Genomic DNA, 22,336 nt, shown 5'->3' with positions numbered 1-22,336 from the left:
TTTTTTTCCATTTGTGATCAAAAATACAAAAAGAATTTATTGCTCCGCAAAAGAATAACAAAGACGACTATAGATGGCAAATAAATCTAATGATATACATGGCTGCTGGTCCCCTCTCACACACGAGATATTAATCTGAATATATTCAGAAGGGTATCATCAGGTACCACCTGACTCATTGTCGCCAGCGTTTAGTATTCATACAACTTTCTTTTTTTTTCTTTTTCCCAACATTTTTTCTTTTCTTGTTTTATCTTAAGGATTTCTTTCCATTAGAAATGCTTCTTGGTGATTTTCTGTGCAGGGGTTTACTCCCCTGATTCTGGGTGATTTTCTGTCCAGGGGTTTACTCCCCTGATTCTGGGTGATTTTCTGTCCAGGGGTTTACTCCCCTGATTCTGGGTGATTTTCTGTGCAGGGGTTCACTCCCCTGATTCTGGGTGATTATTACGATGGAACGGGATTGGATAGGTCGGATGCGTGACGAAGACTGATCCAAACAGAAGAGGAAGCGTTGATTTTTACTATTAGACTGGAATCGGAAGAGGAGGACTGGAACTGGCAAGAGAGGTGGAAGAAGAGGGAATTGCGCTGGCGAACATGATTTTCTGTGCAGGGGTTCACTCCCCTGATTCTGGGTGATTTTCTGTGCAGGGGTTTACTCCCCTGATTCTAGGTGATTTTCTGTGCAGGGGTTTACTCCCCTGATTCTTGGTGATTTTCTGTGCAGGGGTTTACTCCCCTGATTCTGGGTGATTTTCTGTGCAGGGGTTTACTCCCCTGATTCTAGGTGATTTTCTGTGCAGGGGTTCACTCCCCTGATTCTGGGTGATTTTCTGTGCAGGGGTTCACTCCCCTGATTCTGGGTGATTTTCTGTGCAAGGTTCCCGATCACTGCTAATGTATGACGGATTCCGCATCAATTTCGAGATCACAAAAAGGCTTTGGTAATTTATCCTTGTTTTTTTTTATGCATTCGACCATAGCTCTGCAAATGTTTTTGAATGGTTTTGCATGATGTCCATCACTTGTGTCTATTACATGTGCCATCTCATGTATAATAGTTTCAAAGAAATGCACATCACTTGGAATTTCTTCATGGAAAATAGCAATAAAGTAGTCGAGTTTCGGTTCTTTGGAGGTGATCCCTTTGTGCAAGCTGGTAATGCCGTACAAGCATTTTTGGGGGGTTTTACATATTTTCATGTAATCTTCCATCTTCATGCACCCTACGTAGGCTTCTGCATTTGGTTTTAGCCTTTCGCTTGGGTACATTTCCACTATCCGGGAATACACCTCTTGTGCTTGGAGGCTCTCTATTGGGTATTTCCTGGAAGCTTCGTACATGGCAATGAAATCCTTATGCTGGCGTTCTTTAGATTTATTCTTTTTGGCAATACAAGTACAGCATTCCCACTGGGGATTACGAAAATCGCCTTTCTCACAACTGCAATGATACCACTTTTGACATGTTGCGCACATAATCATGTCTTCTCCATCATCTGGCATCACACAGTGGCAAAACACTTTGCAGTTCCATTCGTACAAGACCACGCTGTCTGTTTGATCGAAAGAGGCAACGGCTTCGACATAGCTGGTCATGTCTTTGGTTTCAAAAGCTCGAATTAGCTCTTTTCTCATGGAGTCTTGATGGTACGATGCACAAGAAGGATTTTTCCCCATGCATAACAATGCAGCGAAAGTAATTGCAAATAGGCCACAATCGTTTCCTCTTTTCTGTTGCTGAACGTCCTCAACTTGAAATGTCAGGCCCCAACGCGGCATAACTAGTTGGCAAGCTGCTTGTTCTACGCTTATCGGATAGCTAATCTTATCTTTCTTGACGTTAAGGGAAAGAAGGCTATCATACACACGCATTTCTAACTGAAAGCAATGAATATTGGATATCGTTATCCAATGATTTCCACGAACATTCAAAATTTGGATGTGATTTGCTTTTCCTGGTTCATACTCGAAACCACTTCCTTGGGCCAGCAAAACATCTTGGAGGCCACCAATCTCCGGTACCATTTCTTTCAATAAACGCATCGCCGCAAGAACTATCCGGTCATTTATCCACAGTCCGTCCTCAAGTATGACTCGATCTCTATTCTTAAGTCCAAGATTAAGATCCCAGTGCTTCTCCAGATACGATTGCCCGTTTCCTGTTGAGGACATTCCAGTTGTACCGGAGGGACTTGAAGACACGTTCGCTACTGTTGCCCGCGGCTTATCAGTAGAACTAGAAGGACTTTGAGGCACGCTTCCTATGGACGATGTTTCCTCTACATCCACCCTTTGTTTCTTGTCTGGCTTTTTTCCCTGTTCCTCCTCTTCCTCAAGAAAGCTCCTTTTAAGGTGTTCTTGCTTCCCGTCATTTTGAACAATCTTTACGCACTTGTCTACCATAGCCCGACCATTTACATCTTTTTTTAATCCATGTTTGAATGACGATTGTAGTCCATCTTTTAGGCGCCGATTAATCTTTTCATTACGAATGTCTATGTTAGACCGAAAAAGGAAAATGTGATTGACCGGCTTCATATTGTTTAAATACCTGCTGTCATGGTTATAAGAAGAATGAAGCTGTTCGTCTCTCTGGGTATTAAGTTTGCCCTTCAACTCTTTAACAAACACTACTCTCCTTAAAATCTCTTCTTCCTTTTTCACATTTTTCTCGTGTAGCCGATCAAAGAGACACAAGTAGTGATCACTGCCAGATACAGGATGGACTTCTTTATTCTGGTCACTCGTGAATGAGTCGTCATTCTTTTCTTCTATTTCAAGCCATGGAAGTGAAACATCAAGCTTACCATCTTTAGCCAACTGTATGTTTTTTTCGTTTGGCTCAGCAACCATTCCATCATGGGGATAAAACAAGTCTGGCGTCCTGTTTTTGCTATGAGCCACAAGCATGTTTGCCATGTCGCTGACGACAATATTCGGCTTGTGGGCCATTGACAAGATGATATCGATATAATCTCGTGGACTTTCTGCACGTAGCACAAACTTTAATGCGTAAATAACTCCATGCGGGCATGTACCAGACACCCAACCACCCGAGCTCCCCCACAACTTGTTGAACGCTTTTTTAAACTTATCGTCGTTCTTGGCAATGGCATTCTTGATTTGTATTACTTGATCGAGTTTCGATCCTTTACTTTTACAACCGATAGAATGGGCAAAAGTTTGAACCTCTTTAAATGTCGAATTGTTAAGAAGTTCTATCAGTCGCTCTTCTGTAATCTCGCGGCAATCCTTTTCCAACTCTCCGTTGTGTCGCCCGACCTTTCGATGTTCTGTGTTGTACAGAAGTGCGCTTTTTCTGGATTCCTTTCCTATGTATGGTGCCCAGCACAAAAGATTAGGTTTGACATCAAGAGCTGGTACTTTTTGCCCAGGAAAACCTCTTAACACCATATTCATTTCCACCCTCCACCAGAAGTCCTCTACGTCGACCAAATCAGCCTCATTCACGTCATATTCTTCAGGTAATTGGAGATCTGATACAGGACAGTCAAACGCAACCTTCTTGTTAAGGTCCATGATAATTGTCGTTGGATGGTAACCACACAGTGCGCAATTAAAATCATATGAATGCATACTTAGGCTATCAAAATGTAAGTATGCGTTCAATACAGTTTGAGAATTTAGGGTGGTGTGGAGTTGACTCTCCAATACATTGACCAAGCTTCCTATTGGCAAATGTTGCTGGAGACACTCGCGTAAAAACAAACACAGGTCAATGCTGATAATAAAAGTATCACTGAAATTATGCAAACCACTTTCATGCTCCTGGTACCTATAGCACACGTTACACTTTGGACATTTCTTAAAGTATGCTTCCACATTCTCTACCACTTTGCTCTTGGTAAGAATTCTAGCCTTGTTTGTTATCCGCATGGGCTTGGTAAGGGATTCTTGACAATAGTAGCAAGAAGTCTCCGTCGGTATTAGTTTCTTCAGCAAAACCGGTTTTGGCCCATCACTTTCGCTATTCTTCAACTCGATCCTCTTCTCTTTCAGAATGTAACTACACATTTTCGTCAACACTTCCGCTTCGCTTGGAGGATAAACTAATTCTTCATCGTTTATATCCATGTCTATATCTTTTTCCATTTGCGTCCTCTTTGTTTGCTCTTCAGGGCTACTTGCAACGCGGAAGCTGTCAAGCTGGTTCGTCTCCCTGAAGTACCACAAGCAAATCCGTTTGTGCTTGCAAGTGACCTTTCTTCGACAGCAACGGCAGTCGAGCGTTCCATTTAATAAATCAGCAGTCACAACAATCCTACCGAACCTGCTATAGTAGTTAATATTCCCATCATACACCGAGAAATGAATATACCTGTCCCCATCCATTACTGGAACAACACATTGTGCGTTGGCCTCTTGTGCTTTTTCCTGCAGCTCTCTCGACTCTGAAACCTTATCGTCTGAAAATATTCTGTATGCGCCGTCTGCAGAAAGATCGTTAAGGGCGTCCAGTGAGAGAGACATGTTTTTCGGAAAATAAGGGCTTTTGCCGACTTCTTGAACGTGGCGACATTCAGCTGTTGTCATCCCGCTTCGCCAAGCAACCCTCATGAAATCCATGCAGTCTGTAATTTCACAACGAACACCAGCCTTTTCGCCTTCCACGACCTTTTTAACATGTATTGGGTGCATTACACCACCCTTTGAGCTGTGCCTGACTAAAAAAAGCCCTTCTTTTTCGTGCACACATGTTGCCATTTGTGCGACTTGGTGGTCATGCACGTCTCTACAATGGCGACCTACACTTTTAGCGTGCATGGACTTTCCACAAATGGGACATGACTTCTTTCCAGTGACATTTCTTTTGACTTTGATTTTTTCCTCCTCATCCTCCTCTTCTATCACCTCATTTGCAGAATTTTCTTCTGCATCTTTCTGGCAGTTTGGGTCGGGGGTTCCCTCTAAATTATTTCCAAGCTCTGACTCGGGATTGTTTTGTTGTTTTGTCCCCGACTTCTCAGTTTCATGCGCTTTCAAATGCGACTTGAATGGACCTTGGTATGTCACCGTCAATTCACAAATTGGACAGTGATAATGCGATCTGTCGGTCGTCTCCTTCACATCATCGTGACTTAATTTGCATGGATAACATGTTTGACCATTATGCAAAACAGCACGTGACTCGTGACTTTGTAAAAAGTGGCGTTTGCAGTCGTAGGGTGTTTTACACGATTTTTTGCATAGCGTACAATGCTTGTGCTTTGAAGTTTGACCACATTCTATGGTTTCATCTTCCGAGCAAAGAGTAAAGAATAAATCGAAGTTTGGATGATGAGACATTTCTAACAGATCCAGTTTCCTATAGAATCGCAGCAAAAAAATAACAGGTACGGTCTTATGAATATATACATATACATATATAAGTACAATAAAGAGATGAAGGGATCAAAGTGCGAAAAACGTGGGCCATGGAAACCAAAACTATACCCATCGTTTTTGGGGCACTAGGCCTCATAAATCGGTGTCTAAAGAGGTGGACATGAATGTCAAGCAACCTTCCGAAAACATAAAATATGGCCGAAGTGCAAATCATCTCACTACTTGAAACTGCACATATCATTCGAAAAACCTTTATGATGACCTGACTTCATGTATTAGTATTTATTCTTACTCTCCCAAGGTCTAAGGGATGGACCCGGTGAGTTTAGAAATGTTGTAAGCAAAAGAAAGCATTAATAAAATGATAATGATGATAATAATAACAATAATAATAATAATAATAATAACAACAACAATATTGATAATAATAATAATAATACTATTAATAATAATAATAAAGCATCTCCATGTGTAAAAGTTTTTTGAAAATCTATATTTAGTTTCGCGCGCAAACCTGAGGTTTTAAGATTAGTTGAAAACAGTCAAGCAAAAATACGCCGAACTGAGAGAGCATCTGGCCGAAAAAAATAGGAGGTAAAAAGTGTTTTTTATTTTTTTTTTATTTTTTTATTTATTTATTTTTTTTTTTGTACTTGTTGATATTATGATTATATTTCTATTGCCTGTTGGGGACTTTGTAGAAGTCGAAAAGTTAGGATAAAACACCTGAAGATTGAGACGAAGCAAAAAATCAAGATGCAACATATGAAATAACATTCTAGTTTTAATAGCCTTTCTAATTGATTCACCTTTTCTCGATGGACAATCCTTTTGCATAAAGTGACATACCCTATTATTGCAAGCTAAACATAATAAATAATTGTCAACCATCATTTCAGTGTCTTTTGTAGTTTTTTCGTCGGTGATAACAGTATTTTTTTCTGCAGTTCATTTCAGGTCGAATAGTTTGTTATCATTTGTGTTTGAAGACATTTTTCTCGTCGGGAAGTAAACATTTCTCATTACAACTCCGACCAATCAGGAATCGCATGCTATAAATAGACCAGGCTTGCGCGGAGCTAAACAAATAGATTTTAAATGATATCATTTTTTGTAATAGATAAAAACTAACATTGTAAACAAAAACAAAAAAATCGTACCATGTTAACCATGAAAAGGAAATATTTTTTAACCATTTTAGTATGGAAGCAGTAAAGCATTTTGATGTTCAAATCAGTTGGTTGATGATTACAGTAATAGGTGGAAAACAAACTTCATTGTATAAATGGACTATCAGGATAATTTTTTTCTTTATTGTTGAAGTTAAAAAGTGAGTGATCGCTTGTGCGGGAATCCCGAAATTGAATGACTCGTCTGCGGGACATCTCGGTCAGAACAAGAATACCTCTATTGTTAAATAAACCAAAACGGCGCCAACACTTGGAGAGTTTCACTAAAAAAAAACTTTTTCCCAACTTATTTCGCAACACTAGAAATATCATATTCTTTTTTACGTTAACCTAAGCTTTCCAGTGAACTCAATTTTGTTTGTGGGAAGTTATCTAGAACTGACTTAAATGAAAATAATACATGTTAGTGGTACTCGAGGATATAAACAAACTTTGGCGGCATTCCGCTTCATGTCAGTTATCACCAAAAACGTTTTTCCGACTTACTTCGCAACACCAGAAATATCATATTTTTTTACGTGAACCTAAGCTTTCTAATAAAGTATACAACAGATAGTCGAATAAACTAATGATGACGATGATGACTGCTTACTGGCACCAGGTGTTTACACCTATTCTGATTCAGTACAAATCTTGTTTAATCACGTAAAGCGGTGAAAACTTGGTTCTTGAATCTCACTTTCAATTCGCTTTTTTCGATAATTAACAGATGTTTCGTGCATTAAGCAAACTCTGGCGAACTAACAAATACTTGAACAATATCCCAAGGGTGTCCCATTAAACTGTTATCACTGCATATCCATTTCGGAATCACTCAAGTCATGCGTGCATTATTGTGTCTTTTGCTTCATGAAGTTTCACGTTAAACTTGCCATTGTTGGATATTCAAACGTTACGAAACAAAACAAAATAAAGGACGTCCGAAAAGTTTACGTCTCGAAAAAACTAGTCTCTCATGCCGGCATCGTTGAATATACTGAATTTCTTTTATTGTAAATGGCAAGCGTTAAAAAAGGAAAATTGGTCTAGTATATATTTCTCAAAAATTGTTTATAATGATATCCGATTTCAATAGATTATATGCGATTTGAGAATATGATATGAAGTTAAAACAAATAGAGTGCATTCAGTCAAACTGTTGAAGTTAGTTACTATTTTAGCTGACGTCACCTAAATTTGAAACTACGAGTACACAGCTACCGAGATCACGTAAGCGTTAAAATTCGACTTCGCGAGATAATAAGTTCTGGAGTTCATTCATCTCAAGGTTGTAATCTGAATCACACGTACACATGTCTCATTAAAGATAAGTAACGCAAAAAGCAACAAAATATCGGGTGGATTTGCTCTTGCCGAACTATTTTCTTGCTGGCTTTTATCTCGATGGTGGCTTAGAAAACATCACTCACTTTACATCGTGAACGAAATTCGTTCTGAAAAGTAAGACCGTTGCAATAAAACCAAACACGCATTGATTCGTAATTAAAAACTTCCAATTTTAAACTTTTTTTTAAATGCATTTTTGCGAGTTCGTCAAATTATCTTACCAGCAAAGTTATGAAGAAAGTTTTTAAAACACTATTTACTGAATCGATGTCATTGGAATAAAGAGGACTGAGTTTACCTTAGTTATGTAGTAAATGTCTTAAGTTATATCTCAATAACAGTAATTGAAATCAATGGTATATACTTACAACCATCCATCTTGATTTCTTCAAAATCTTGTACTAGTGTTCTTGAAACCCAAATCCTTCACTGGACGTACCAAGCAACCAAATGACAGCATTGATTTTTTCGTCAAAATAGGGTACCTAGCGTAGAATTCTAATTGGCTACGAGAGAGGACTGATTTCCGGAAAACAGCTTAATTTGCATACGGGTAGACAGAGAAGGAGATAGATCTAAGGTGTTATAATATTGATTCCTTTGTTGTTGTTGTTGTTTTTTTTTTTTTTTGCTTTTTAGGTTTGACACTCATAGATTGATATACCGCCTCGTGCATCTAGGAAACGTTTACAAAGAACGGAACTTGTCGATGAGTTTCCGAGTTTTTGTTGCTGCTATGAACAGGCGTTATTGAAATGCGTAGGTTGTTTTAGTTAATAGCTTTTTTTTCCGATTTTTCCCCCGGTTGTCATGCGCATAAATAACTGGAGTTTTGCTTCCTCATCAACTATATGATCAGAATGTAGGGGGGAAATAGCGAGCAGGTAGCAGAATCAGGGCTGACAATATGGAGGCGGATAGTAAAAACAATAGATGTGAAAATTATTGTTTTCAAAAAACAAAACATTTTTTTCCCCTGTTGTCCGCAAGGTGTGAGCGGTACCAATTGTCGGCAGGTCGGTCTTCTCTGTTAAAATTGTTAATTCTTTTGTAGATTTCGATGAATTCTTTGATCAGTCTTTATCTTGAGTCATTAATTCTTCAAACATTTTTAGCGGATATACTGACTGACAGCATCGAAAAGTGTAAAATTTGTTTTAAAAAATTGTTATCAAAAAAAAGAGTTCTTGTTGTTTTGATGGCATCAAAACTGGCTGGAGTTAATACATTTGCAAACTCTTTTCAGCACAGATAAGATAATTGAAATGTGAGATTATGGATAAAACGCGTTTCGGCTATAACTAGTAATAGCTTTCATCACAGTGATGATGAAGCGCGTATATGTAAACAAAGCGTGTGAAGAGGCAATGAAGCAATGAATGATGTAGGCTATCACTAGTCATAGCCAAAACGTCATGTTTTTAAACGTTCCACGCATGCTATCCGTAAACAAGAATTTGAAATATCATGTCTGAACGCGAAAACCTCAAAGAGACTACAGATAAGACAATCTGCAAAAATCTCTCAACTATTACTGGGTTGCGTAAAATGCCTTGTTCTTTTTTTTAAAAACTATGGTCTGCTCTACGAAATGGCAAATCTGTGCAAGATCACATATAAATGGATTTGAATGACGTGTTCATAGATTCATGAATCATACGCTGGCACAGCATGCGCGGCTGAGGCTGTGACTTTAGGCTCTCCTTAGTTAGAAGTAATATTAATGAGCGGTTAAACAATATTTCTAAGAATCCGCATTTTTTTGCAATTCACATATTTTGTTTTTATTTTATTCCGGTTCGGTATCCTAAAAAAACTTCCGTTCTGATTTGCTGTTTGAGCGGGCGGTATTTTTTTCAATATCTGCCCGCGCTCGTGGTCCGGTATTCTTTGCAGCTAAACAACAAAACAAAAAGATAACAAAAACAAGTAAAAAAACACGGGGGGGAAATTATTTGGCATTGCGTTTTCAATTATTGGAATCAATAATTATGTAGTTAGTGACCGCAAAAAAAAGTACCTTTTTATCTGCTTTTCGAATTTCCTTTAAAGGACTAAACTTGAGAAAAGATAGGAAATTTCATCACATCCATTCAAAAAAAACACTAAATAAAAAGGTACCTTTTCTAATCATTTGAATTTATTCTTACAATCTATAAAAAGTGTAGGATTATTGACGTTGTAAGAAAGAAAAAAAATTGTAAAAGCTGAATTTATTGTGATTTTTATATTCTAAATTCAGAATTTTACAAGAAAGTAGAATAGCCACAATCTATCACTGATTTTGTTGTCAGTGCAATTTTAGATGGAGCCTATTAACTAAGTAAAAATCTTTTAATAGTGACGTTAGTAACGCAATGCTGTTTTCTTCTGTTACAAAACCGCATCTGTCTAGTTTTACTAATCGAGTGTCATTCCACTTCACTGGTTAAAAGATATACGAAAGCGGTACATTTTTATGAAAATAAAACATTTAAAAGGTGTACACGTTTGAATAAATTTTATGTGAGAAAAATTAAGTGTTCGGAAGTACTGAAAGAAAGATACACAAAAAATGCTCTAAAGTGCCCCCTCCCAAATAACGGTACAAGCTCCAGATACCAGCACATTGGGCAACCCATACACGTTCCAGAAGTGTATGGTTTGTTTAAGAATTAAGCAGGGGCGTGCGGTATTAGCGTGAAATCGCGTTCCTTTTTTAATTTCAATTTGAATTTATTTCGAATCTTTTTCAAATTTGCTTTGAACGCGGAATATTACTTCTAATGAACCATTTTTTAAATTATCGTGAGCTGTACGGAGAATGAGCTCGGCTGATAATATACATGAAGCTGTCATGAAGTGGCTTATCGTGAATAAAAATCATAATTTCTGATGAACAATATTTAAAATGACACTATGAGCTCCAATATTTTGTTTATTTTTATTTTTTCGTCTTTGGTTAAAAAATGTAAGTCAATAACAGTCACATTGGGATAAAAGAATATGCACATATCATTTTTGTAACCATCAAGATCGCTGCCTTTTCAGTGTATGGTAGACTAGTGTTGCCACTTGACTTGGTAAAAGTATTCTGGAGTAGGCTTCACATGAGGGCAATTTCTATTTCATCTACTACATATCAAGCTGAAAAACAACGGATTTATGTCGTTATCAATGTATTGAACAGTGTTAACATATTAACTATCTTGTCAAACCAGGTTGCTTAATATTATACGTTTATTATCATATTATTATACAATTATTGATCATGATATCAACCCCGTGTTATAAAACGGTCGAGTACTTGAACATTTACGATAAAGATGTATAATAAAAATAGATTACATTATATGTACTATATTTTATAATATGGATTATTATCATCGATTGTAAAGCGCCTAGAACAATTATTGATATAGACGCTATACAAATAAAGCTTATTACTATGATATTATTATTATAGATTATCATGATTAGATATTACAGCCGGATTATGTTACGAGTGAAAGCGAAAATACAGCTAGCTTCACAAGTAAAATTGTCTGGCTGTAAGCAGTGTTGATAAATTATTCATTGTACGCGACGAAATAAATGAGAAAGAGTGCATGAATAACAACGATTTTTATTGCACACAAGCAGACTTGAAAGTTAGGACCTCAAGGAGATCAACAAAAACAAACTTACTCAAAAGAAGAAAAAAAAAAAAGACGTTAAGAACATTCGTGTATTATCACTCTGTAATTCCTCTATGAAAATGTTCGTAAAACACGGGAAATGAGTGTGTGGTATGGTATATGCAAGGTAACGTAAGTAGGCGCCCCTATATGCAAGGTAACGTAAGTAGGCGCCCCTATATGCAAGGTAACGTAAGTAGGCGCCCCTATATGCAAGGTAACGTAAGTAGGCGCCCCTATATGCAAGGTAACGTTAATAGGCGCCCCTATATGCAAGGTAACGTTAATAGGCGCCCCTATATGCAAGGTAACGTAAGTAGGCGCCCCTATATGCAAGGTAACGTAAGTAGGCGCCCCTATATGCAAGGTAACGTAAGTAGGCGCCCCTATATGCAAGGTAACGTAAATAGGCGCCCCTATATGCAAGGTAACGTAAGTAGGCGCCCCTATATGCAAGGTAACGTAAGTAGGCGCCCCTATATGCAAGGTAACGTAAGTAGGCGCCCCTATATGCAAGGTAACGTAAGTAGGCGCCCCTATATGCAAGGTAACGTAAGTAGGCGCCCCTATATGCAAGGTAACGTAAGTAGGCGCCCCTATATGCAAGGTAACGTTAATAGGCGCCCCTATATGCAAGGTAACGTAAGTAGGCGCCCCTATATGCAAGGTAACGTAAGTAGGCGCCCCTATATGCAAGGTAACGTTAATAGGCGCCCCTATATGCAAGGTAACGTAAGTAGGCGCCCCTATATGCAAGGTAACGTAAATAGGCGCCCCTATATGCAAGGTAACGTAAGTAGGCGCCCCTAGATTACAACAATGAATCAATTTCTCTTGAAACTTTTACATTGATACCGCTTAATCCTGTAGATCACTACGGTGTTTGTTTCATGGCAGTAAAGTTAATTTTTCGAATTTGGTTTTCAACATTTCTCTGATATATTTACGTGACTGGTTTATGAAGTTTATGTCTGTAATGGCGCTTTCGGCTTATATTTGATAAAAGAGATCCTTGTAAATGAATCATGTAATACAACCAGCACTAGTAGTCAATAGATGTTTATAAACCCCTGCATGAATACGTGATTGTTGCGAGATTTAACGTGCTTTTAATTCAGGCAGTGATCGCTAAACACTCTCGCTAAAACCGGTCTCAAAACACGGATAGACTCTTGTAAATCGTACATGTTTTAGTTTGATTTTTTCAATCTTTTACATTCACACAACCTTATTCGATATATTCTATGTTTTAGTTTGCAGCAGTATACAATTCATATCATATATCATTCAACCGATGGCCTTTTATGGAAAGTGCCCCTATATGCAAGGCGCCCCTATATGCAAGGCGCCCCTATATGCAAGGCGCCCCTATATGCAAGGTAACGTTACCAACGTACCCCCCTCGTTTACGAAGGTTTACGAACATCCTCGAGTTCGAAAAATACTTTCAGAACGGTAAATCTAATGATCAAACAAATAAAACTCTCACACAAAGTTAGGTTCAATCCATTTAATTGAATTCGATGAAAAATTTACACGGTGTGAGTTTTTCTTGGCCATTCTTTCAACAATCGCATCCTATTCGAAGCACGCCATCCGCCATTTTGAAATATATAAACTCGCGCATGCGCAGACGTTTTGCAGCGGTGTCTCCCAAGCCATCAAATCCGTGATATTCCACAGGGAGCCCAGCTTAAGTCATTTCGCAACTTTGACGGACGATATCACCCCAAAAAACGCATTTCATGGAATTTTCATTTCGATTTTCAAAATCAACAAGGTTTGATGTACATTTTAAGCTATGATGTGTCTGGCACCTCAGAGTCCCTTTGATTAATTTGGTAACAAAGGGGAGTACACTACCCATTTACTTGCCATTCATAGCACAGGATGCTTTTCAACAGAGAACTAAAACCAACACTCAACGCTCAATCTGACTCCATCTGTGCCAAAGTTTTTCTTTAACTACGCTTCTTTGTTATTTAAAGTTAGTTAGCTACTTAAGTGAACAACTTGCAGATTAATTTATAGCCTTATAATCTTATAGCCTTGATAATGGAGTCAGTATGACTTTGAAATGTGGGGTTCTTTCACCAGGTTTTACTTGCTTATGATAAAGAAGTAGCTGGCATAATGGAGTCAGTATGACTCTATGCCTCTCCTTCAAGTTAGGTAACTCTGTAATGTTGTTTCAGGTCTTGAATGAACACGATACCAGTTTCCCCCCGCCCATTGACTATGTGAGTGATAGAATCCTATCCGAGGGTGTCAGCATCGTAACAGACCCAGGCTTCCTGGCTTGCTGCGACTGTACTGATAACTGTCAGGTAAACAACTCAGTTACTTAAAACTTCTAGTAATATTGCTTTTTCTGTAGATAGACATAACGTTTTCCCATTTCTGAGCATGTGTTGTTCTCTTGGGAACAAGATTTGATGTTAAATTGATGTTCACGTTAATCCCAATCCAAAAGGGCCTGTCATCTTATGTTTTTTTTTTTTGTGTGTTTTTTTTTTTTTTTTTTTTTTGCATAACATGTACAAGTTGTTGCACCTATTGCAATAGTCTTTAGTGTGGAGTTCATGCGCCTCAAAATATTAGAGTGGAGAGTGCTGCCTTTGACTAAAAATATGTACAAATGTTTAGACCTTCACCCTACTGTAGCTTGGATGGCCAATTGAAGTGATAGTCCCATATCAGAGACATTGAACATAGATGACCAAAAGTTCATCACTACTAGGTTGAGACTGTCACATGTTAAGACCTTCACCCTACTGTAGCTTGGACAGCCATTGAAATGACAGTCCCATATCAGAGACATTGAACATTGATGGCATAGGTTTGAACTGTCATGTGTAACCCTCTAAATAAAACACTGCTACTTACAATTGGCATCAGTGCCTGCCTCTTAGATCCTTGTCACAAAGTATCTATCTTTGTCTTCAGGATAAGTCCAAGTGCTCATGTGCACAGTTGACAATATCAGCAACAGCAGCTGTTGATGGAAAAGAAGACATTGAAGCAGGTTATGAGTATCGTAAACTAATGGACTGTGTGCCGACAGGGTAAGTCAGTCCTCTCATCTGTCACATTTTATCCATGCCACTATACGGCCCTTGATTGTTAATCATCTTACAATGTTTGTTTGTTTTGTCGTTGCAGTATTTATGAGTGTAATCAGAATTGTGCTTGTTCAAGTCAATGTTTTAACCACGTGGTTCAGAATGGTATTGGACTGAGACTACAAGTGTTTAAGACTGAGAATCGTGGATGGGGACTGAGGACCTGTGATGATATTCCTATTGGGACATTCATTTGTACATACTCTGGACAAGTCATGAATGAAGATGTGAGTTTCATCTCATCAATCCATCTTTCCCTTCCATCCCATCTATCCATCCTTACATCCCTTCCATCCCATCTATCAATCCATCCTTTCATCCCATTCATCCATCCCATCCATCCATCCATCCATCCATCCATCCATCCCATCTATCAATCCATCCTTCTATCCCATCCATCCATCCATCCATCCATCCACCCACCTATTTATCCAACCATCATTCCGCACATCCATCCACCCACCTTTTCAACTATTCATCTATCCATTTATCAAACCAACCATCCAACAATCCACCCGTCCATCCACCCATCTATCCATTCATTCTTTCACCCATCCACCCATTGTCTAGATACTGTTCAGCTGTCATTTACAATGCTTTGAAATTCCAATGCATTAACATAGCAAGCATAGTATACAAATGTTTGTTGCTTGTTTTGTACTTTGAAGATGGCCAACAAAGAAGGCAGAGACTTTGGAGATGAATACCTGGCTGAACTTGACCACATTGAAGTAGTTGAAAAGATCAAAGAGGGTTATGAATCCAGTGTGTCAGACATAGAAGATGACAGTGTTATACTGAAGACATTAGATGGTGGGTCTAGTGGATGCAGTGATAATGGGTAAGTAATGGTGATGGTGATGGTGATGATAATGATGGTGATGGTGATGATGGTGATGGTGATGGTGATGGTGATGGTGATGGTTAGATGATGGTGATGATGATGATGGTGATGATGAGATGATGTTGGTGGTAATGATGATGGTGATGGTGATGGTGAGATGATGGTGATGGTGATGGTGATGGTGATGGTAATGATGATGGTGATGGTAATGATGATGGTGATGATGATGATGATGGTGATGGTGATGGTGAGATGATGGTGATGATGAGATGATGTTGGTGGTAATGATGATGGTGATGGTAATGATGATGGTGATGGTGATGGTGAGATGATGGTGATGGTGATGATGGTGGTGATGGTGATGGTGAGATGATGGTGATGATGATGATGGTGATGATGAGATGATGTTGGTGAGATAATGATGGTAATGATAGTGATGGTGAGATGATGATGGTGAGATGATGATGATAATGATGATGGTAATGATGACGATGATGGTAATGATGATGATGATGGTAATGATGGTGATGGTGGTGATAATGTGCTTGATACAGTGTCTATTTTACTATCACCAGGTTCATGTCTGATAGTGATATATCATCAGACATTGATTCAGTCATCAGTGACAACTCTAGTCTGTATGAACCAGTCTATTGTGATACAGTTACAACTAAATCAGTAAGTACCTTCAAAGAACTCAATGATCAATGCAGCCTCCTCTATCAGACCTTCAAATGATTGACTTTTCTATTGAATTTGTTTCTCAGAAAAGTCAAAGAAAGGAAGCCAAAAAACAAAGGTATGAAACTATTATGGCTGGGGAGGGGTGGGTAGGGTGGATTGTACTCTGTAATACCAAGTATTGTTGATGTGGGAGGGGTGGGTGTGGTGGATTGTACTCTGTAATACACCAAGTGTTGTTGATATGGGAGGGGTGGGTAGGGTGGATGTACTCTGTTATACACCAAGTATTAATGTGGGAGGGGTGGGTAGGGTGGATTGTACTCTGTAATACCCCAAGTATTGTTGATGTGGGAGGGGTGGGTAGGGTGGATTGTACTTTGTATTACACCAAGTATTGTTGGTTTGGGAGGGGTGGGTAGGGTGGATTGTACTCTGTAATACACCAAGTATTGTTGATGTGGGAGGGGTGGGTAGGGTGGATTGTAATCTGTAATACACCAAGTATTGTTGATGTGGGAGGGGTGGGTAGGGTGGATTGTACTCTGTAATACCCCAAGTATCCTATCAGGCAGCGTTGATATTCCATGTTTGTTAATCAGTGCTGTAAACACAAGCCAATCAAAAGATGATGCAGTTATCATCAAAGAAGATGGAAAGATGTTTAGAGTCAGCATGGCAGATGAAAGGTAAGTTATAGCAATCAAACTGCGTTCATTCTACTCCTGCTTAAGTACCACACACAAGCTAGTCAAACTAGAATAGAACCAACAAGAATGTCTTTGCACTCATACACTCACTACAGCTATAACATGACTATATCTGTTGTGTGATTGGTTGTTGCAGGTATGTGGTCGCATCTTCTAGTAATACTGGATCCATTGTGTTGAGAAGAATCAGTGTACCATCTGAAGATACAACAAACCATCAGTCTAATGGTGGGTACAAATACACACGGCACACGGCACACAAACAAACAAGTCTAAACACAGACAGACACACACACAAACAAACAAGTCTAAACACGGATACAGTCACACACACAAACAAGTCTAAACACTGAGACAGTCACACACACAAACAAACAAGTCTAAACACAGAGACAGTCACACACACAAACAAGTCTGAACACTGAGACAGTCACACAAACAAACAAGTCTAAACACAGAGACAGTCACACACAAACAAACAAGTCTAAACACAGACAGACACACACACAAACAAACAAGTCTAAACACTGATACAGTCACACACACAAACAAACAAGTCTAAACACAGAGACAGTCACACACAAACAAACAAGTCTAAACACAGACAGTCACACACAAACAAACAAGTCTAAACACAGAGACAGTCACACACAAACAAACAAGTCTAAACACAGACAGACACACACACAAACAAACAAGTCTAAACACAGAGACAGTCACATACACTAACAAACAAGTCTAAACACAGAGACAGTCACACACAAACAAACAAGTCTAAACACGGATACAGTCACACACAAACAAACAAGTCTAAACACAGAGACAGTCACACACACAAACAAACAAGTCTAAACACAGAGACAGTCACACACACAAACAAACAAGTCTAAACACAGAGACAGTCACACACAAACAAACAAGTCTAAACACAGAGACAGTCACACACACAAACAAACAAGTCTAAACACAGAGACAGTCACACACAAACAAGTCTAAACACGGAAACAGTCACACACACAAACAAACAAGTCTAAACACAGACAGTCACACACAAACAAACAAGTCTAAACACAGAGACAGTCACACAAAAACAAACAAGTCTAAACACAGACAGACACACACACAAACAAACAAGTCTAAACACGGATACAGTCACACACACAAACAAACAAGTCTAAACACAGAGACAGACACACACAAACAAACAAGTCTAAACACAGAAAGTCACACACAAACAAACAAGTCTAAACACAGAGACAGTCACACACAAACAAACAAGTCTAAACACAGAGACAGACACACACACAAACAAACAAGTCTAAACACAGAGACAGTCACACACACAAACAAACAAGTCTAAACACAGAGACAGTCACACACAAACAAACAAGTCTAAACACGGATACAGTCACACACAAACAAACAAGTCTAAACACAGAGACAGTCACACACACAAACAAACAAGTCTAAACACAGAGACAGTCACACACACAAACAAACAAGTTTAAACACAGAGACAGTCACACACAAACAAACAAGTCTAAACACAGAGACAGTCACACACACAAACAAACAAGTATAAACACAGAGACAGTCACAAACAAACAAGTCTAAACACGGAGACAGTCACACACACAAACAAACAAGTCTAAACACAGAGACAGTCACACACACAAACAAACAAGTCTAAACACAGAGACAGTCACACACACAAACAAACAAGTCTAAACACAGAGACAGTCACACACAAACAAACAAGTCTAAACACAGAGACAGTCACACACACAAACAAACAAGTCTAAACACAGACAGACACACACACAAACAAACAAGTCTTAACACAGACAGACACACACACAAACAAACAAGTCTAAACACAGAGACAGTCACACACACAAACAAACAAGTCTAAACACAGAGACAGTCACACACACAAACAAACAAGTCTAAACACGGAGACAGTACTGACACAGAAAAACTTGAAGACAGACAGACAGACACCTTGACGGGCTTATGGACAGACATATAATCTTGTTAAATATATATATCTACTGTTTAACATAATAGTAATGTTTTTTTTCTGATTCCAGTGTCTCCCCGTCAAGACCCTTCTGGTGACCCCCCTCCAATGCCATGTGAACCCACAGTCATCGATCTGACCAGCAGCGATGAAGATGAATCCATCAGTTTTCCTATAGAAACCCATAATAAACAATCTACTGATGATGATGGTGGTGATGGTGGTGATGATGATGGTGACGTTAAAAGCTCCTCCAAACCCTCCAGTTGTTTTGGAGATCATTTTGATCTATGCTTGGACATATCTACGGAGAGCACCGAGTCATGTGACATGGACCAAGACCAAGGTGACGTGACTGACACGGCAGTCTCGTCCCAGGACATTGATGGTTCTGCTAGTGATGAGGAATTACCTCACAATAGTTGTCAGGACAACAGTGATGTCAGAATGGACTCAACCAAAGAAAGTGATAATATGGACTTGAATGACGAGACCTCTGATGGAAGTCACAAGGGAGATACAAGTACTGATAGTAAGAATAATATAGAAATATCGTTAGGGGCGTTAGACAATACAAAGAAAATCCCTGATAGTAATACGGATGAGAATCTATCTACAGAAAAACTAGACAAGAATGACTGTGATGTTAAGCATGATAAACCAATATCTGAGGAGAATGACTTGAAGGTTAACAGTGGTGATCATGGTAGTCATGGTAACAGTAACCATGACAACGATAAAGGCAGTGAGAATCAAAGTGATCATGGCGATGTAGACAGTAACCATGACAACAGTAAAGGACAAGTTGATAATGAAAAGGAGGTTGCTATTAGTGACCAGGAACTGAATATGGATGTTGACGAGAAGAAAAGAGATACATTCAATCACGTGACAGTCAATCATGATCAGCAGTCATCATCGGCATCATCAAATGATAATGTACCACCGTTGATGTCAGCTGATGATTTAAGCAAACTTGCTGCTCAACTCCATCAACCCGATGAAGAACCTCCAAAACTAACCAAAATGGAATGTGGACTTCGACTGACTGACTTGAAAGATACGATAACAAAACTACAATCGCGTGGTGTAGCATTAGACGGTGTGAGCCCTGAGACTGTCCAGGAGAGTACCTCTTCGTTTGAAGATCTTCCTTTGTTTCCAGAATCTTCTAGTTGTGATGTCGAGTCATTTCCTCCATCTCCTGAAAGTACAGACTCTGATTCCTCTGTTACTGATTCCATTGAGAAATCTTCTGATGGTTCTCGCCACCGCAATGTTCGTGTTAAAAGCAATTCTAATGGACGTCGGGCAAGAAGGTTCATTGTAACACTCCAGAAAAACGGTAATTCTATTGATATGTACGTGGTTTGTGTAGCGTGTGACAAACGGTAATTCTATTGATATGTACGTGGTTTGTGTAGCGTGTGAAAAACGGTAATTCTATTGATATGTATGTGGTTTGTGTAGCGTGTGACAAACGGTAATTCTATTGATATGTACGTGGTTTGTGTAGCGTGTGACAAACGGTAATTCTATTGATATGTATGTGGTTTGTGTAGCGTGTGACAAACGGTAATTCTATTGATATGTACGTGGTTTGTGTAGCGTGTGACAAACGGTAATTCTATTGATATGTACGTGGTTTGTGTAGCGTGTGACAAACGGTAATTCTATTGATATGTACGTGGTTTGTGTAGCGTGTGACAAACGGTAATTCTATTGATATGTACGTGGTTTGTGTAGCGTGTGACAAACGGTAATTCTATTGATATGTACGTGGTTTGTGTAGCGTGTGACAAACGGTAATTCTATTGATATGTACGTGGTTTGTGTAGCGTGTGACAAACGGTAATTCTATTGATATGTACGTGGTTTGTGTAGCGTGTGACAAACGGTAATTCTATTGATATGTACGTGGTTTGTGTAGCGTGTGACAAACGGTAATTCTATTGATATGTACGTGGTTTGTGTAGCGTGTGACAAACGGTAATTCTATTGATATGTACGTGGTTTGTGTAGCGTGTGAGGTGTGATGTCACTGGATAGTGTTGATGTTAACATCCTTAGTAATCATATTATTGTAGGAATCAAAAGATCTGCAAGTCCCAGTATGACTGGAGACCACCCTGTCAAGAAGCCTACAACAAGGAGCTTGTTTGACGAGGAACATTGCTACGTGATTGATGCCAAAGCGTACGGCAACTGTGGCCGTTATTTGAATGTAAGTACATCTCACTACTGGCTTTGCTAATGCTCACTCAATAGCTAATATTCTTCTATATGATGGGAAGCACGGGTGGCGTAGCTGTAAGCTCGCTCACCTCTAACCAATGCGACCCAGGGTTGAGCCCCTGGCTTGATGTCGTGTGTGAGTCATTCGTTGGTTCTCTCCTGTGCTTCGAAGGTTTTTCTCGGGTTTACCTTTCTCCACAAAAATCAACTTCCAAATTCTAATTCGATGTAAAGGTTGCCTTGTTATTAGTTCCTAGACATGTAAGGGTTTTACGAATATCCTTTTTCATTCCATGTGTTATGTTTTCATTTACAGCATAGCTGTTCTCCTAACTTGTTCGTCCAGAATGTGTTTATCGACACCCACGACTTACGGTTCCCTCGTGTTGCTTTCTTTGCTCAGCAGTAAGTATTCCGGTATTCCATCTTATATTATGACGTCATTGGTTCTTGATTGGCTAACAATCTCGTGGTTATTTTTAGTAACATTTCTGCTGGTTCCGAGTTAACATGGGATTACATGTACGAAGTTGGCAGCGTCCAAGATAAAGTCCTTCGCTGTTACTGCGGATCTTCTCAATGTCGTGGAAGATTATTATGATCTCATCTTTACACTACCCTCCCACAGACTTGACCAATCCCTGCCCCACCGTCCCCTCCCTAGTAAAGTCAATTCATTGTTCTTTGGAGTACAGTATATACATATGTATGTCATGAACAAGGGTTTTTAGTTAAACTAATGTGATACGAATGTATAATAATGTATAGAGTATCACGGGACACCAATAGCCAAACTGCTGAACAATATTCTTTCAGAGTTTGGATCTGAACATTTTTAGACGTTTTTTGTATTTTTTGAGCATTTTTTAGCTCTGAAAAGACTATTTTTTATTTTAGCATGTGTAGAATGCAATATTCACATCCCTTCATGAACGTCATTCACTGGTTTATTACCCATAAAGCATGTGGGTCATTTCAGAGGAGGATCCAGGGGTGGTAAAAGGGATGACTAGTTACCCCCCCTTTTGATCACATTTGTCAGTATATCATTAGTATATCGTTAGTAACACTCACCCCCCTTTACCTCGAATTCCTGGTAAAACCAAGTAACAGTCACGCCCCCTTTACTTCGATTTCCTGGTAAAACGTAAAACGATGTATCTATACGTACTTGGTATTGGAATAAACATATTTTGTTAA

At 39.0% G+C, this 22,336-nt stretch overlaps 1 protein-coding gene across 1 annotated transcript in view; it reads left to right on the top strand.

Annotated features, from left to right (window-relative positions):
- The window catches only part of LOC116287386 (histone-lysine N-methyltransferase SETDB1-like), a 43,748-nt gene extending 21,412 nt beyond the window's left edge, over positions 1-22,336 (top strand). The window contains exons 18-29 of the mRNA XM_089027046.1: positions 13,720-13,851; positions 14,471-14,589; positions 14,687-14,873; positions 15,315-15,487; positions 16,066-16,168; positions 16,258-16,289; positions 16,774-16,860; positions 17,018-17,109; positions 18,972-20,246; positions 20,989-21,125; positions 21,453-21,541; positions 21,620-22,336. Of these exons, the coding sequence (XP_088883172.1) occupies positions 13,720-13,851; positions 14,471-14,589; positions 14,687-14,873; positions 15,315-15,487; positions 16,066-16,168; positions 16,258-16,289; positions 16,774-16,860; positions 17,018-17,109; positions 18,972-20,246; positions 20,989-21,125; positions 21,453-21,541; positions 21,620-21,737 (2,544 nt within the window). The 3' untranslated portion in view covers positions 21,738-22,336. The remainder of the gene's footprint in view (positions 1-13,719; positions 13,852-14,470; positions 14,590-14,686; positions 14,874-15,314; positions 15,488-16,065; positions 16,169-16,257; positions 16,290-16,773; positions 16,861-17,017; positions 17,110-18,971; positions 20,247-20,988; positions 21,126-21,452; positions 21,542-21,619) is intronic.

The sequence above is a fragment of the Actinia tenebrosa genome, unplaced genomic scaffold (genome assembly GCF_029948245.1).
Source record: "Actinia tenebrosa isolate PJP-AT-01 unplaced genomic scaffold, QUT_ActTen_1.0 PGA_scaffold10__47_contigs__length_13832649, whole genome shotgun sequence".
Taxonomy (NCBI): domain Eukaryota; kingdom Metazoa; phylum Cnidaria; class Anthozoa; order Actiniaria; family Actiniidae; genus Actinia; species Actinia tenebrosa.
This window is presented reverse-complemented; position numbering and strand designations above follow the sequence as displayed.